We start from the raw sequence: 18,926 nt of genomic DNA on the forward strand, positions 1-18,926 counted from the left end.
ATATAACTGGTGTATTATATTAATTATAAATAATATCAATTATATTAATGGTGTAACATTTAAATAACTGATAAAATTTATTCAAAGGCAGTATGAGCTCATTATGTAGAGTTAATAGTGTACATGTAATTATCGAAAATGATAAAATTGTCTCTTTAAGTGCTTTGTACATATTTTATCTTAAAAAATAATCTCACAAAAATTGAGAGACATAGGTAGTTTATTTGTTATAGATTTAAATCAATAATAAAATAATGTAGTTCAGAAAAAGAGTGCCTAACCTCCCAAATTCTTCTCTATTGTAAGTACTGTACCTCATATAAAAGTATAAATATAAATGATATGAGAGAGCTTATAGGTAGCACAAAGTTTAGTAATAATCATTTCTTCTCATTATTTTCAGGTTCTGAATATTAAACATACATGCTTCAAGCTACTGGTGTAATTAAATACAATGTACAGCAACTTTTTTAGTGATTTCCAAAATTGTCATTGTGCTACATAGAAAATAGCCTCTTTTGCATGTTTGCATCTATGAGTAGCACTATGGGAAGAAACTATTTCTCCAACATCTCTCAAACATTTACATTTATCTCTCAAGTCCTATTCCATAAACCTTTCTGTGTCTATATAATTTCTTACCACTACCCCCCACAACAAGTCCAACACCATATTAAACTAGGCATTTGCAACCAATAAGAATTAAATCACTAGCTCTGCAATAACTGAAGTTATTGAATTTTGATTTCATAATGAATATGGTTTAATTGGCATAATTCCAGCTATTCACTGGTAATTTCTTAGAGTGAAAATGTTGCTGGCCAATAGCACATTTAAAAGCTCCTGCACACTTTCAAAATATAATATCCAATTTAATCTGTCATATAATATAAATGTTACCCTTTACTAACACATTATCAATGGCCAACATTGTACACGAAAATTATTCAGGTTCATTGCATATTGAAATTATTCATGTTCGTATAAGCATCATAATAGCTTTTATTGGTTACCTTAACTCTGTGTGAATTCAATGCCTCTCTAAATGGGAAAAATGCTCCTAAATTTCCTTCCATTACTACAGTAGTTGCTGTGGTTGTCTGAAGAAACCCTGGACCAAGATGCCATCTCCACAGTGCATTGTGCTCTAAAGCAGTAGTTTTCAAACCTGGCCATTCATTAGCATAAATTTGGAGATTTAATTTAAAAATTAGTTTTTAAAAATTCCCCTGCTCCATCCAAGACTGCTCATCAAATCAGATCTAGGGAAGGAGGAAGCAGATATCAGTGGTATTTAAAAGCACTCCGGGTGACTCTAATGTGAAACCAAAGTTGAGAAACACAATCTACAACTAGAGATCAAGAGATGATTTAAGAGAAGTGATAAAGAGAGATTAACATTAATCAAAGCTTCTTCTGTGGTCCAGTCAGAAAAATAAAAATTAAAGGAATATTTTTAAGGCAGAATCCTTCAGAGAAATTCAGGAACATTTTGGGATGGGAACATCCTAAATGAAGACCTCTAGGAAATAACTGCAGTGGAAAGAGAGTTTCTTATGTTTCTTTATTATAATCTTCAGGAGAAATTTAGAGCCATCTAAGTGGAAAGCGATCCTAGGCCTGCATATGACATCGAATCTCACTTCTCCTCATGTAGTAACCCGGTTGATAGACCAAATTGTCATAAATCCACATTACAACAAACGGATGAAGGACAATGACATTGCCATGATGCATCTTGAATTTAAAGTGAATTACACAGGTAAAATAAATCGCTTTTAGTCATCGTATCTGCTCAAATTAATTCAAAATCAGATTTGAAATATTGTCAGTACCAATGCATTAATAGTCCACGAAAGTTGAATAACTTGTTTTGGAAATTATTGTAATTGAAACGGAATTAAATATTGGAAAGAAATATATTAAATTACCTTCTCAAGGTGTTTAAATCCAACTTTCTAGAAAGTTGACCATTAGAATAAAACTCTCAGAGCCACTTGTAATAGTAAATTCAAAGGAGCAGCCCAGAGAAAATAGGCCATGTTATAATGTACGCTTTCTCTATTTCTCATGGAAAAGAATGGCAGGTTCATCTGCCACAATAGCTAGAGAAGGACAAACTGAGAGAAGGGCATATGTTCCAATAGTAAAGTGAGTAAGAATTGCTATCCATAAAATAAAGATTTTAAAGGAGATTCAATAATATTAATAAAGTGGCTGATGGAGGACTTCCTCCAAATATCCAGAAAACGTGCAAATCACCTGAGGAGTGAACTTTATCCTGAAGGGCTCTGCTCAGCTCCAACCTTTATCTTGAAGACCCTTCTGAGCCCAGTTAGGGGAAAGCGCTGCCGTCTCTGTGCTTATGGGATTTGATCTCCACATGTATTACAGCACTTACCAAAGGCAGGCTACTCCTGTGGTTAGTTTTATAGCCCTGCCCTTGAGGGTAAGCACCAAATCTGATTCATTTTTGAGTCTGCTCTAGGTCTTACATGTAGTGGGTGCTTATTAAATGTCAGGTGACTTGCAAATTGTTGGAGAAGAGCTTTACTTAAAAGTCAGTAACCAGTGCTAACGCTTCTGTAAATGCCCGGTAAAACAACTGCCTAACAGTTTTTTCAATGTGGAAATAAGTGTGCGGGGGTTGGGGGGGTCGGGAAAAAACTCAGAACATTTGCCCAAGTCCCTCTTAATTGACCCTGAAAAACAGCCTTACCAAGACTGTCACAGAACTACTTTCTGTTGTACTATTAAGCATTATTTTCTATTATTTAAAAATAAAAATGATTAACTCCGGAACTCGGACATTGTTTACATTATAAAAGAGTAGTTAGGAAGCAATGTAGAGGATCCTAAGAGGCCACCAGAGGTACCTAATCCATTGTCAAAGAAGTGCTGACAAGTCTGAGATGCTTCTTTCCCCCAAGATTGATGTCTAACATCAAGTTGAAGAAAAATACAATTTGTTTTGGATGAAATGTTAAAACTGATGGATTTTTTAAAATTTGTTGAAAATGCACGTGTGGTCTGTTGTTGTTTTTGTTTTGTTTTGTTTTTCAGATTATATACAACCTATTTGCTTACCAGAAGAAAATCAGCTTTTTCCTGCAGGCAAAATTTGTTCTATTGCTGGCTGGGGGAGTGTTGTATATCAAGGTAAATTATCAGATTCGAAAAACAGAAAATGTTTATTGGAAAAAAAATATATGCTATTGCACTATCTTCTGACTCTTTTCAACACTTTTTACAGCTCTTAGGCTGTAACAATTTTCTGCAATATCTCTTACAAGCACTGTCAGCCAAATATTCACTTTGTATATTCGTATCATTAACAAAATTTTTTTCCAGATTGTGTAGCTCATATTATAAAACTATATCCTTATTGGAGGGGAATTAAAGCATCCCCCAAACTCAATATCTAATGTTGGTATTATAAACACTCTAATAAAGAGGAAAGATACACCTATTAAAATGAATATAACCAACAGGTCCATGATATTTACAAAATTTAATTGTATTTAAATCTTTTGGAGAGATGCAAGTCCCAGAAGCAAAGTATTCACAGCTAAAATATTCTTACTTTTTGTAAAAGGGATTATAAAGTTTAGGTCAAACCCTTGTTTGATGATTCCGACAAAGTTTCTCCACTGCAATTTCATTATGCTGCCGAAAATGCCTAATGTCTGCTGTCCATAAAAATGTATTGAAGTCAAGGACTGTATATTCTTTTATTTCCTCCACTTGAAAAATGTCATGATTTATTAAATTTGAAATCTAAAGAGTAAAAATGATTTCTAGATAGATATTTTCTCTATCAGACTTCAAACTAAAAGACATTTATGACCACAATGTAGACTTTTCAAAACAAATTATCCAATAACAGATAAATTTAAGACTCTTTATTCCAGAAGGGTATTTTTTTTTTCAGAGCTGAGTAAACTTGGCTCACAGTTACTTATTGTTGCTAAAGATATGTACTTAATTGACTTAAGAAAGGTCTATAAAAGTGGTATGGAGCCAAGAAAAAATCTGTATCTGAGCTCAATTTCCTTTAGGAATAAACAGTCAGCTCATGTTTAAATATTTCCTGAGTGACAGCAGTTTTAATGAATTTTATGAACTCTGCCTTGTGGTTTCTAGCTACTTCATTTTATAAAATCCCAGTTCTCCTTTTTAAGTATATTACACTGACTAATTCATAGAAAAACCGTGAACATATTATTTACCAAGAAGAAATAAATTGATATTAATTGATTAAATTAAGGCAGTAAACTTGAAATACATTTACTGATTTTGGGGGGTTTTGTGTGTGTGTGAATATGTATTCTCAATTATTCTCATGCAACTACTATTAACAAATAAATATTAAATAAACGAGAACTGCTCAAATTTTCCTTACCAAAGAGTTTTGTCATACACCCAACCAATTTTTTACTCCTTGACAAGCAGCAAAATCAGCTTTGATTTTTATTATGAAACGTAAGTCTCCCAGCCTATCCTTGATCTTCATAGAATGAATGACAGTGAGATGCTCAATTTTCTCCTGCATCATAACCTCTCTAATTTGCATTCTTAAGAAAGTTCATTGTTAAACTTTAAAAGTCCCCCACAGTGTGATGCTGGAGTCACTGGCAGCAGCTGGGAATAGCCATTTGTACACATCTCCCAATTCCATATTCATTGTCATGCTGGTACCTTGAAATAAGCTATGGTTAGAGTGTTTATACCAGGCAAATTGGCAGACCATGCACATTGGGGCTTTTTTCCTTGAAAACCAGTTATTAAACATTTACCTATGTCGCTTTGCACCTAAAACACACGCACACACAAACACTTGTTCGTTTTCTGTCTTTTCAGTGTGTAGATTAAACTTTCTGCCTCTCTTGAGGAGCCAAATAGATTTGCTAATAAATAGATTTGCTTATCATGTCTTTTTTTCTGAGTCACTAGACACCTGTTTATTTTACTTCTCTCCCGGGATTAGTATTTCAGTAAATAGAGATCGTGCTTCCAGTAGATGAGTCATTTTACAAAAAGCATGGAAGTACACCCTGCTACAGAATGCCTCCTTTTTCTTCACCTGCCTTTTTCTTCACCTGTATGTGGAGGACAAGCTGATTGCCCTTAGACCTGGGCGCAGTTCATCTGAGCTTTGTCTTTTGTCCAATGTGCACCTGCTCACTCATGCAGCATCTCAAGGAGCTGAATACAGTTATTTATAAGGGAGTATTTCTTCAGGTGCCAAATGAAAAGCACTTCTGATTTCTGAGCTGTTGCTCATTTCCTTGAATGAAACTCTGTGTTGGTGGGCTTCCTCCCACCCTCCATGAGCAATACTGTAACCATTTAAAATTACTGAAAATGCCTAAAGACTGTCTGGTCCAACCCACTCCTCCTGCTAGCCCCTGGGCACTAAAGAAGTGCTTTACTGTTATTCATTTAGCAAAACCCATGAATGAGCTTTATTATGGTTTTAAAGCATAAGGTTTAGCATTTAGTTCCATTACATATCCGCACAGTACTAGATAATGAGTGAACTGTTGACATAAATAAGACTGACAGTGGCTCATTCAGTGATGCATGTTGATCACTTCTGACTGTCTGGCTGCAATATCCATTTTGAGCAGGTCCCACTGTAAACATATTGCAAGATGCTGATGTTCCACTTCTATCAAATGAGAAATGCCAACAGCAGATGCCAGAATACAATATTACAAAAAATATGGTGTGTGCAGGCTACGAAGAAGGAGGAATAGATTCTTGTCAGGTAAATATGCAAAACTGCTCACCCTACATCTCCAGAAAGCATTGCAATATAATGATTTCATTGTTTAACAATGATTCAGGAGTAAATAAATCATTTGGGCCTTAACTTCCTATTTTCTTTTACAGAACTGTGACTTTTCGCTTTTATTTGTAGATTGTTTACATAGTACTCCTAGGTGGACCTGATCATTAAAAAAAACCTAATTTTTTCCAACAAGAGTTATAAAACAGATGTCTTTAGAGATGAGACATAAAATGTGTAAATGGGAGACAGCCAGGTAAACTGCACCGGTGGGCCTGGGGGTGAGCTGGAGAGGATACACCTTAGCCAAAAACATTTATTTTCAAAGTTCAAGTCTTTAAAAGTCCCGCAGACTTAAAACAAATGAACAACAAAATAGGTCTCAGGGCCAGTTTGGTCTAATAGCCTCCGATACTGAACCCTGATTTAGAGCACAGTCTTGATGTCCAGTGACGCAAAATAATTTCTAGATGAAAACCAACCTGGTTAGCACGGTTAGAACTAGTTTACAGCTAACTACTTGCAAGAAGGTAAATAAAGAACTTAACTCAATAGCCTGGCACAATCCTGGTTCTGGAACTCCTATCCTAGAACTTTCATATTATCTTTTACATTTCATTGTAGAGAAGTAATAATGTGAACTCGCTGCATGTCACAACTGCAATATATTTGAAGGAGCAATAGCTTTAGACATGCGTGACCTTCAGAGAAAACTCTTACCCACAAACTCCCCTCAATGAAGACAAAAACATCTACTACCTAGAAATAATCTATTAGTTCCATGAAATTCACATACACTCAACAAATAAAAAGTAAATTCTGCTAGATCGTAGAATTATACTTCCTTTTCAGTGCAGCGTGGAGTGGTAGTGAAGAACGTGGATCCATGCTCAGACCATTCTCATTTGACCCTTATTGGCGAGACTTTGGGCAACTCACTCAAGCTTTATTGAGTGTTTAAATAAGATACCACATGTAGGATACTAAGTAAGCCCTCGAAAATATTGTTTTATTATGCGATGTTGTAAATAAATTTTCTGTCATGTTCTATATTTGAAAATTAATAAAATATTAATGCATTAAATTCCACTGGAGTAGATTAAACTTGATAGTAGTACTGAGCAAACAAATAATTTACAAATGTAGCAATTGATACCATGGGAAAATGGTTTTACTTGTTAAGTGTAAATACTATTATGTATATTAATACATAAATGTCATAATAATTTGACATGATACGAGATTTTTTAACAGACATTTAAGCAGATGAATCTATATACGTATTCTCTAGTTAAATCAATGTCTCAAGTCATGTTAAATTTTCAGCTTAGCTTTACATTTATCTTTCTTTGATGAACTCGTGAATTCAAGACAAAAAGAATAGCTTTCTTCACATTTAAAATTGACCTCTGGGTCTCATATTTCCTTTTAAAATGAAAAGTTTGCTAAAGGTAAGATATAGTGCCACTTGGAGGGTGATTCATAGCATTATTGTTCAGGGGGGAATTCAGATGGACAACCTCATTACAGTTAATGAGGATTATGTGGCAGATACCCCAAGTACAAGGTAGAAAATATGACGTTGATCCCAGTGATGTTGGGGTTACACCAGTAATGCATGCTAATCTCTGAAATCTTATTTTCAGTTCTGATTTCTAGAGTCTAAGCATGTTGTTTATTAGCATGTAAGAAAGCTCCCACACAAAGCAGTAACTTGTATAGTATAATGTTATCATGACTGAGCAATCAATAGTCCTGAGTCATGTGATTTTCTTTGCTCAACTTTAATATGTTATACAAGAAGATAGATTAAATAGGAATACATTATTTAAAATTATGAATATGTTATTATTGACACGTCACTTGGCTAAGTTCTTCGAAGCATTATTTTTTCCCCTATAGTGTCATTTGCCTTTTTAGTCATTCACACATTTCTGAATATCTTTGAGCTTACCGAAGGCTTGCATTTGCATGGCAGTTGTCTAGATTTCAAGGCACCACGAGTGGCTGTAGAATATTCTCCCTGTACAAAACTAAGTGAATGGTACAAAGAGCAAACCTTTTTTGCTAACCATTCACAGCTTTATTCTATAGTAGTGGTCTCCTAAGTGTGGCCTCCAGTCCAGCAGATCAGCATTACCTGAGAACGTGTTATAGATGCAAAATCTCAGACCCCACCACAGACCTACTGAATCAGAAACTCTAAAGGTGGGGCCCACCAATGTGCATTTTCTCAGACCCTCGATGATTCTAATATACACTAAAATTTAAGAACCGCTACTCTAAACAAAAATAGTCATCAACCGTTAGCCTCAGATATCAAAGAATGTGGTGATTTGGGTTTTGTTTTCGTTGTTGTTGTTTTACAAATATAGCGTCTAATGGAAATATAAATTTTAGGTTAATACTTTATGTTCCAGACACTCACTCATATTTTCAAAGTATTTACACATCTCTGAGATAGTCGGAAAAAGAACTATCTTCATTGAACACATCAGAAAATTAAGACCAATAGAAGTTATAAAACTGAACTTAAATGGTGTAATTAGAAGATGGGGAGCATAAGAATTAGATACAGGTCTCTCAACCAGACACACCACCCAGCTGCTGGGCACCAAGCCTGCTGGTGGACCCTTTGAATAACGACAGCTGATATAAACTGGGTAATTTAAAAATCCTTGTTCATGTAATCAGTATCTGGCTTTAACTATCAAAAAATTTAGATTATTTTAGATAACTTGAAGAAAACCAAATGACTTTTTTTCAAAAATATCAAAACAGGTGAGGTTTATTTTTAATAATTTCTAAATCACATATAATTTTGATCCTGTATTTATTCTTACCTTGTATTGATACTGTTCTATAAATATTTCTGAACCCATATTATGGACTAGGGGCTTAGGGTTCAAAAATAAAAATCCTAGTACCCACCTTTAAACAGCTTAAACACATTTGTTACATCTAGAATAGAGGTAGCCTATGGTTACCAGTGCAATTTATGCACCTCTGCACCCAAAAAGATGATTTTATAGACCACATTTTCCCCTTAAATATAGGTCTCAAATACAGTAAAAAATCAGGAAAAAAGTCTCTCAAGATATTTCTAATATCAATTGTGGGTTGAAATAAGCTATTGGACCAGTGTTTTTAAACAAACAAACAAAAAAACCCACAAAGCTTTAAATAATTTCAAATATATATATAAAGGCAGATTAATTTAAATTTTTACACAATTAATATGAAAAAATACTTGTTAATTCTGTCATTAATGGTACTATATGTTTGCGTTGTATTTCTTTGCATTACACAGGAATAGGCATGTGCAAGTAAAACCTATGCAATTAATGTGACTAGGAATTGCTAATATTAATATTTATGAAAATTAAAAACATTTCTTCAATTGAAATCTCAGATGAAAACACGTGTACCTATCACTAGAAATTATATCACTAGAAATTATATCATAGATTTGCCTGTTTCAGTTGAAATGTTCTTTCAAATCTGATTGCATTTGTCTAATGCCAAAAGTTAATGCTACCCAAGAGAACTAAAATCAACTTTACACTGAGATTTTAGTTTTTCTAAAGCACATAATACGGAATAATTGTCTTTCCCACAAAGCCCTTCATAATATTTAGAACATATCTCTTCATTTTAAAAAATAAGCTTTTAATATGTATTTTGGTTGGGATGCTTCTCATAGTTGTGCCTTAGAGAATTTCTCAGTACACGTTAAAAATGCCATAAGAAAGTAAGGTAACTCTTATTATAAAAATGCATTATAAAAAGTTACATATGATGTTTAAATCATAGTTTTTCTGTGTTTTTACTGAGTAGCAAAAGGTTCTCATTCTTGACCTAGAGTGGTGGTGAGGACATATATTACATTGGACTTGCAATTAAATCATAGTTTTGATCTTTATTTTTGAATTGATTTGCTAAAAACAATTTTCTACAGTTTTACCAATTGACCACACACTTGCAATTTTCTTCTGTAATTCACTCTTTAGGGGGATTCAGGAGGACCGCTAATGTGCCAAGAAAACAACAGGTGGCTCCTGGTTGGTGTGACATCATTCGGATACCAGTGTGCACTGCCTAATCGCCCAGGGGTGTATGCCTGGGTGCCTGGGTTCACAGAATGGATACAAAGCTTTCTCCATTAGAATGTTTCCTAAACCAAACAGGAAAATCAGGCAGTTTTCCCATTCCATTCTAAAGAGCATGGAAATTGAGAGTTTTGTAAAAAAAATAGTTTCTAAAATTGTTCTTACCTAAGCCACCGAAATGCTAGCGGAGTCGGGGGAGGAGCTAAATTAATCTTTACAATACTAAATAACTTTAAAATAATACATTTTGGTGGGCAGCTCTTCTTTCTACAGTTTCTTTTGCTCTTAAACATTTTTATCATATTCTCTTATTTAAAGGAATGTTATTTTAAAGCATATATTGTATACTTAAGACAGCTTAAGCAAAATTAGGAAAAGAAGTGATATAAACTTCTTTGCACAAGGATGTTATTGTTTGAAATAAACTGCTGTAAATTATCTAGTTCCAGCTTAGATTGCTATTATCAGAATCTCAATAGTCTTCTTGCTTTTCTATCCAAATGCATTTCCAGTTCATCTTGATCATATTCTTAATGGTTTCCCCACTCATAAAAATATGTATTGTAAGCTTACATCACAGACATGGACAAACTGTACATTCCTCTCAAGCTAATTAAAAAGTAAACAAGCACAAGTCTACATATTGCCCTCGTATCAAAATAAAAGGCAAATTAACTGATATTGTGATTCCTTTATTGGATCATTTTTTACCTGGATTATTCATACTGTCCATTTAGTTCAAGATAGTATTTTTTAACTTTCAAAAAAAAATCAGATATATCAAAGAAATGCAACTATTAAAAATGTTTTTTTTCTCATAAATGTTACAGTGAATGTTTCTAACATGTGCAAAAACTTATTTAAACACAGCTGAATTGCCCATTTGAAGGCCAAAAATGTGGAATAAATGAATTTGCTTCACTGCTTTAATCTCTTGGATCATTTCCAGAGTAAGTGCAAACTTCAATTTAGCTTACTACACAAATCTATTGACTTATTAAGGAAGACAAAATTTATACCTTCTTAATACACACACATACACACACACACACAGAGACATACACACACACACACACACACATTCTTGCAAGGGTGTACATGGTCCAAAGTAATAAAAGAGAAAGGTTTAACGGAGTTGGAAGACAGGATCGATCAGTGTAGATTGGCCTATAGAAGAAACAAAACTTGGGCTACGCCCAAAAGGAATGATCATTATTGATATACTGAGGAGGTGTTGAGGACCATCATGTAGGTGGGAGTGATCCTGAAAGTTCAGCAAGAGGAGACAATAGATAATCATGGGTTGTCATAAAAGACTGCCTCTCTCTGGGGACTGGTCAGAGAAAGAGAGAACAGTATCATATAAAGAAGGCTTTGCCAGATGCTTTGAAGACTATAAATTCCTGGTAACCAATTGTGGAATTTATTCTTAGGACAAAAATCAGGAATTCCTGAACACACTATTCTTTTAAAGACCTTTTCAATTACCTGTTCCTAATTCTTAGGAAGGAGGGAGAAGCAGGGGTATGGTGTATTGTTTGATTGTATTACCTGAAATGTCGTTCCACAATTCACCTGCATTTCAAAGCACATATTAGCAGTATGCTCTGAAAATACATAATATTCACAACAGATACCCACACCACATATTCCTTTTTATTTTTCAAAGTTCAGCTAAAATTTTAAGAAATGCTTAGGACAGTCTCACTGCCATCTTCTAATAAGAGAGAAGTTTACTGTCCCACTCTTAGTAACTTATGAGTCCAGTAATTAATACCAGAAGAGTCATCCAGACCTGGATCAAGATAAAAGGCAAAGCCAAGGCCCTTCCCCATCACTTTGCCTCTCCTGCGTGCAGCTGTTACAGTCATGGGTGGCGGAGGCAATGGGGAAAGCCTAGTCTCGTTCCATCAAGTCCTGACTAAAGGAAGAAATGCATGGTGGTAGCCTAGTGGGAAGAGGTAAATCCCAGCAGCTGGTTTCCCATTCTTCCCAGAAAGATGGGTAGCCAAGAAAAGAAAGAGGAGTGCTAAATGTGGGCGGATCTAAGCTTAGAATGCAGCTGCCATTCCCTCAGTCTCTAAGCAGCTGAAAAGGGGCCAAGGCCCACTAATTTCTATTTTGCCTTTTAGTTTTGCTAACTCTAGTTGTAAATTGCCTTAATGAAAGCTCTTTATTATCTAACTGAAAAGACTGACAGGAAAAAGATGAGCTTTAAAATGCTCTATTACCACAAATTCCATTCTTACCACCCTTAAACAGTAATTTGTTTTCATCTTCATGTATTGATGCAAACATATCTGTTTTTTGTTCACTTGAGAGATTTAAACAACACTGATGATCATTCTTCAGAAACAAGAACTCTTTATTTGGTTAAAAGGAGCACAGGGACATTTGAAGGTCAGATAGTTACAACTCTCGAGAAGAAAGAGCCACAAGCATTGAAGAAACTAGGAGATAAGACAGAAAGGAGCCCCAGTTTACTCTCCCAGTCAAATGCTCAACAACGAACATAAGATCGTTGATGCCCTCCAGCCCATTTTCACACTAACTCATAGTTTCTTTCTTTGCTAAAATGTTAGCGTGCTGCGCTTACTTCCACAGCAACGTGACCATGCGTCTGGTCCCAACTGTAAAACCCCTTTATACACTAATAGAGGCTAAACGGAGCTAGTAAAAAAAACCTTAGCCGAACTATGCAGCTATCTGCCTCCAGTTTCAGTCCCATACCCTAAACAACCCTCTTTGCTCTGTGTGCAAGGGAGGGACCAAATTGATTGCAGAACCCTCAGACAGCTACTTGTGGTTATATAGGCAACATGTGAAGACATATGATTTATGTTGTGTATGCCACTTTTTTGTGTCTTCTAGATTGAGTATATTATTGTTTATATAGTCATTAACAAAGTTATTACAAAATCTGTTGAATTTTAAACTAAAAATAATTGTAAGGCACATGTCTTGCACAATTGAAATTAGACAATTCTTGCCTCTAAGTAAAATATTCGAGTAGATTTATACCACAGTTCATGAAATAGCTTCTTATTTCTGAAGAGATTTCCTACACATCGATATAAAGCAGAGAAACTGAAAGAAGATGAACCATTCTTAGATAAGAAACTTTCTCTACGGTAATACATTTTTGTGTGTATGAATTCAGTTGACAACAGGGATAAATTTCTTAAACAGCATGTACTGAAAAATGAAACACCATAAAAATAAATATTAGAACAGTCCACTTTTATCAAACACTTATGTAAAGGTAAAATATTTTTGCACACCATAAATTTTAATACAATTTACATTACATTAACTAGATCACAACCTATGAAAGGTAAAAGAAACAAAAATAACTTCTTTCAACACACATACTTCTGATGTGTTGAAAGCAATTTTATCTGCATGGTCCATTCCATTTACTAGAATTTAGGTGTATCATTTAGCAAAATAAGTATGTCTCACTCCATGATTAGCACAGCGTATTTTGTAAATGAAATAAACATAGAAAAATCACTTAAATATTTGCCTCAAGGGGGAGCTTACAGTTCATCTTGCAGATCCTTTGAGATTTCAAGCCATTCCAAGCTAATGTTCTGATGCCATTCCTTACACAGATCCAGAATTATACAACTCTGTTGTCTGAAGCCAAGTCAATGAATTATTACACTTCCATGCCACTTTCTTTCCTCGTGCTTTTTGAAATCCACAGTGTGGACTGGTTTGGGCTAGTTTTTGTTCTTCCTTTACTGAAAGACATAAGAAGAAGTAAGTTCAATGTATGAGGTTTTTCAGCACACTAGGCTTGTCTTGGTCCAAATGGAGACATCTCAGAGCCTTAGTATAAAAAGGTCCTTCTTCTCTCACCAGCTTATTTTTTCATTCCTACAAAAATTCTAGATTATTCCAGTATGTAAAGGTGGTAAGCAGTTCATATGAAATAATGAAAAACAAAAACAAAAACAAGATCATTCTGTTTGATCCTTTATAGTTTAGAATTGAGACACACCAGATATGTCTAACACAATGCCATAATTTTCATTGTAATCACCAATAAATTTTCATTTTCTCTGGTCTGTACTTTTTGAAATGTTGCTTTTTGAATATTCTTCCATTAATATATATGGTATTTAATGCTAAATCATCAAAATAGTGCTTTTGTCCTAAGTATAAAGGCCTTCCTGCTTCCCTCTTTCCATCAGTTTTCCTGTCCTAAAATTGTCACCTAATCCCTGAACCTTTAATTTTGTTTTAGCCTTTGAAACCAAGGTAGTTCAACAAAGCAGATTCAGATCTTGATAACTTCTGGGTGTCTGAGTTCCCCTAGATCTGAGATTGAACCTCACTCTTTCCAGATATAGTCTGAGCCCACGTTTTCCACCTATGCCTTGGGCTGTGCTATCTTCTCTCAGTAAACGGGCCACTTCTTGGGCTCCTGCAAAAGCGCCTGTTCCTGAGCATATCAAGTCATCGTACACCAGACTACTATCAAGGTCTAGACTCTTTTTGGCTTAGTTTCCTGAGAATGAATCCTCATCTGCATCATTAACCACTCCTGTCTCAACGAACTGCATTTCGCATTTCCTTCCTCCCACAGACACCCTTTCCAATAGCACGCTTTTCAATCCCCACAGGCATGTCTTCTACCCCATTCCATTCACTTTCTACCAGACTTTTCAGATCTCCTTCAAAGAAAGAAAAGAACTCTTCCTAAATGAACCTGAGCAGTACGATTTTACAATATTACTTAACTGACTTCAATTTGTGAAAAGTTACGAATAAAATATTATGTCTAAATTATATGTTTTGAAGATTTGCATCCAAATAAGATTAACACATCTTAATCTATGAAGTCATCGAACACGAATGGAAAATATATCTAGCAAAGTTTATGAAAAACATAAAGTGTTTTTAACGGTAAAAAAAAAGGGTGTTTAAGTTATTAATGTAGTTTTTGTTTTGCATTAGTATTTAATTTTAGAGTTACTACCAGTTAAGGAAATAAGAGTTATTATTTTGAACATGACAGGTAATGATAGAAACCATCATGTGTACCAGATTGCAATTTAAACTTTCTGCAAGTCACTCAGATGATAATGGAGTTGAGTCTTTGATGAGGTTTCTCCTTGCTTTCCTAGAAGAAAGGAAAAGGGGAGGATCTAAGAACGAATGAATGAAGCACTATAGCTAATTCGGCATCTTGAGATACTCTATTTTGGCTTATTTTCTCTCTCTGAGTATTTCAAACTATGAAAACTCCACAGATCTTCCAAGATAGAAAACCTGGAAGATTTCTGAATGAAGAGACTCTCTACAATAACACACTATTTGAAAGAAGAAAAACAAACTTTAGAGAAAACTCATTTGGCACGTTAGTAAACTTTATCTTAGAAATGAGATAGATACATTTCTAATATTTCTAATATATAATATATTACATAATATTTTTCAAGTCATTTTTTTCAAGCCGACTTATAATTTACAGATCTTCCTTAATAATTTGGCTGAGTTATAGGGTTTTACATCAAATTCTACCTCTACTTCATTGCTTTACATAATGATAAATCATCTTTCCATCAACAGTCTTAGGAATTAAAGGAAGAAGCTAGATATTTACTATTGTCTTTATTCTTTACAAAATATTGTAAAACAATTTTAACTGTGTTTCATATGTACATTGGAAAGCCAAGAGGACAAAAGATGTAGTATTAATTTGCCAGGCTTTATTTACTACTATTACTCAAAATGTCTTAAACAGCCACTAAGTCATGCGTTAGGTCCTTTTCAAAATTTATGTAAACCATTCAGAGTTTACATCTATTTAATTTTTTTCTGGAATTTTGGTTACTTAGTAGATTCATTAGGGTTTATTTCAGGAAAAGAAGATGATGAAGTAGAGTCAAAAGAGAAAAATGACTCATTTGTAGGTCCTCCCCTGACATAGGCATTTTCTTGATCAGTTTTCATTTGAAACACTCTGACAAAGATGTCTAGTTTATTCTAGCAAACATGCTCTTATTTAAACCCATTATTTTTTCACTTTTCATTTGACATATATTTATATTTCATATATTACTTTAATTTAATTGACAATTTGACACACATGGAAAAATTTTACCTCTAACTCAAGGGAATGGGTAAACAGATATAAAAGAATACTCCCAAGCATCTTGCTGTTAAGATATATCATTTTATTTCAAGATGCTTACTAAAAAGTGACCTCCTGTTATCGTACTTTATTTCCTACACTTTAAAGATACTTTTGAAATAAAACAGAAGGCTATGACTTGAAATTTTGAAAAGGTTCTACAAAGTACACTTACAAAAATCAAGTCTTGCATATACAACTTGAGGTCAAGTTTGAAAGGCATACCATTGCTTATACTTAATAAACAAGGGACAGTGTGTATAGTTGCATGTGCTGTAAGCTTACAAGCATTCAAATTTCAGATCTACCACATACACTAGCTAGCTATGAGACCCAAGGCAAACTGTGTAACCGCTCTAAGCAACCATCTTCTCAACGGAAAAACAGAAACAGAAGCGTACCTACTTCATTTGGCTTGTGAAGATTAAATAAGATAATGCATGAATCCTATGAAAAAGTATATCTAATTAGATTGTATATACTGGATTTGTACTGAGATACTAAAATGAGAACTTTCTTAATGTAAATTAAAATTATAATTCTATACTGAAAATTTTTAAAGAGTTCTGAAAACTTATTTAAAATTTTTCAAGATGTCTCTACATATATGAATTATTTACCTTTTATGCAGCATCTGGAAACAGCAGGTTCCAAAAGCAACCAGTATCAATAAGAGCAGTGGGATCGTTGGTATAACAACATAAATTAGATTGGGAATTATGCCTACAAAAGTAAAACAGTCTTAGTGTAAAAAGTAGGTTGAGGCAAGATTTGATCATCACGTTACATAAAAATTTTTCAAACATTTAAGGTAAAATAAAATTATTATCAATAAATAGATTCTAAGCAAGGTTCTTCCCTTCATCCTAAATAATCTAAAAACATAATATATTCATGTTTGTTAAAAATTAAAAATCAAATCACACTGTACTGGTTGCCAACCTCCAATTCTATGTCCATATTTTTAAAACTATTGTTATATTTGAAATTCAGATAGAGGCTAGGTTGCATAATGCATTAATAATCTTAGCTATCTCACTTCATTAATCCTTCTCAGTTCTTACTTAGAGAAACAAGCACTGATTATTAAATAATAATCATTACTAAAAAATTGTTGATATATTGGATATATAATTATCCTAACTAATAAGCTCAGTGCCATGATGAAATGCAAGACTCCCTGGGATTAAACCAAAATATGTAAATATTAATTGATGATATAGTTGTAACCCAGAGACACAAGACTCCAGAAGCATAGAGACTTGATCTTAATTAAATTCTAAAATAAATCATTTTTTAATCCCATCATTTCATAATGTTGGGTATTCTTAGTAAAATATAAAACTGAAGTCCCATACAGCTTAACATGATTTTATTAAAGAATTTTTCCATGTCACAGAGGGAAAATATTTTTAATATAATGATTTATTGATATCTTTAGAGTTAGATGTTCTGAACAGTTTTAAAATAAAGAACCTGAAAAGTGAAAAGCGCTGTTTTAATACCATGTCCATACAGAAAAGCAAATTGAAAATTATGCATTTAGCTAGCAAATCAAAAGCCATCATCATCATTATTAATTTAAATAATTCTGGACAAAGTGGACTGAACTTAGACCAAACTATCCATTTAAACTGTACATCAATTCCTTTCTTAATAGAAAAAGAATTATTTAATACAACTAGTGATTGGGTATATTTGGGGGATAATTTGCTATGGTTTCACCTACTCTTGAGGTTCTATCTAGTAAATGACTTCAAGGATTTTGAAAATTCACAAAATACTTTCATTCCTTTTCAAAATACTATTGTGATCCCTTATACATAATACTAAAGAAAAAGAGAAAGTATTTCCTACTCTTTTAAGGATTTTTGGATCACCTGTGGAAAGATTTTCAGACTTTAGGTCTTTGACTCTATCTCCACAAAGCACTAGAGTAAATCAATGTTTCTGTCCAATTAGCATATGGCCCATACTAAAACAATATCTGACTAACATGCAGTTTGCATTGGGATTTCTCTGTTTCTTTAGCAGACAGTAGTGTGCTAGAGGCAGCTGGGTTGAGAGCTCACTGTATGCATCCTTTCCACCCCGCTATACAGTGATGTCACTTTGGTACCCTGAAATCACCAGGGATGATTTACATCACAAAAAAATTGCAAAGGCTACAAATCAGGCTTTCTATTTTATACCTACCTCACCCCAGCAAATTCTTAAATGTTTAGCAGCACACCAGTGTTTGCAGGCCACCACCGAATGTGTCAGTTTATAGTATAGTGCTTACATGTTGTTGGAGAAGTTCCTTGTGGATATGGGTTTTAAAGGGGATTACTTAGTTTAGTACTAGATATATCCCATTGAAGTGAAAATGAGAAAAGAAAATAGGTTCCTCTATTCAAAAACTAGCTGAGTATCATTTGTTCTAACCTTGTTGAAAAGTAAATTTCCATAGACTCAAATTTAGCATACCACTTCACCAGGGAACAAGAAAAGTTGGGGCTAACTTGAAGCAGAGTTTAAACATGCAGTTTCTGTCCTTGATAGAGGAGTTAAAGACACAGGAACAAATTACCTGCTTCAGTAACAACCACGTTTTGATGGGTGTCTACTGGTTGGTTTGTAAAATAAGTCTTTTCTCCAGGAGCTGTTGGATTAATCTCTGTAGATAATAAGTACAGATATCATATATAATGATAAACAAGAGCAATGAAAACATAGATGAAAATAAAAGTTTATTATAAAAACATATAAACACGAGAGTTTTGACTTATAAACAATTTACAGCTAAAAGTTATATTTTGAATTTAAATGCACATGAAATTAACTAACTAGAAAGTCAACATTTAATTATCTTTAAATCAAGGATCCACTTGGTGAATCC

At 33.9% G+C, this 18,926-nt stretch overlaps 2 protein-coding genes across 19 annotated transcripts in view; one reads left to right on the forward strand and one right to left on the reverse strand.

Annotated features, from left to right (window-relative positions):
- The window catches only part of TMPRSS15 (transmembrane protease, serine 15), a 116,018-nt gene extending 106,061 nt beyond the window's left edge, over nucleotides 1–9,957 (forward strand). Inside the window, 4 exon segments of the mRNA XM_011358244.1 lie at nucleotides 1,581–1,762; nucleotides 3,064–3,159; nucleotides 5,631–5,770; nucleotides 9,802–9,957. Coding sequence (XP_011356546.1) covers nucleotides 1,581–1,762; nucleotides 3,064–3,159; nucleotides 5,631–5,770; nucleotides 9,802–9,957 — 574 coding nt within the window.
- Nucleotides 9,958–12,244: 2,287 nt separating this feature from the next.
- The window catches only part of CHODL (chondrolectin), a 315,491-nt gene continuing 308,809 nt past the window's right edge, over nucleotides 12,245–18,926 (reverse strand). For 17 of the 18 annotated variants that reach the window (XM_023529534.1, XM_023529525.1, XM_023529523.1 and 14 more), the window contains 3 exons: nucleotides 18,618–18,704; nucleotides 16,666–16,768; nucleotides 12,245–13,646 (listed from right to left, as the gene is read on the reverse strand). In XM_023529534.1, coding sequence (XP_023385302.1) covers nucleotides 13,562–13,646; nucleotides 16,666–16,768; nucleotides 18,618–18,704 — 275 coding nt within the window. In that variant the 3' untranslated portion in view covers nucleotides 12,245–13,561. Of the gene's footprint in view, nucleotides 13,647–14,952; nucleotides 15,032–16,665; nucleotides 16,769–18,617; nucleotides 18,705–18,926 lie in introns of all 18 variants that reach the window. The other variant, XM_023529521.1, reaches the window with a different exon arrangement.

The sequence above is a fragment of the Pteropus vampyrus genome, unplaced genomic scaffold (assembly GCF_000151845.1).
Source record: "Pteropus vampyrus isolate Shadow unplaced genomic scaffold, Pvam_2.0 Scaffold38, whole genome shotgun sequence".
Lineage (NCBI taxonomy): Eukaryota > Metazoa > Chordata > Mammalia > Chiroptera > Pteropodidae > Pteropus > Pteropus vampyrus.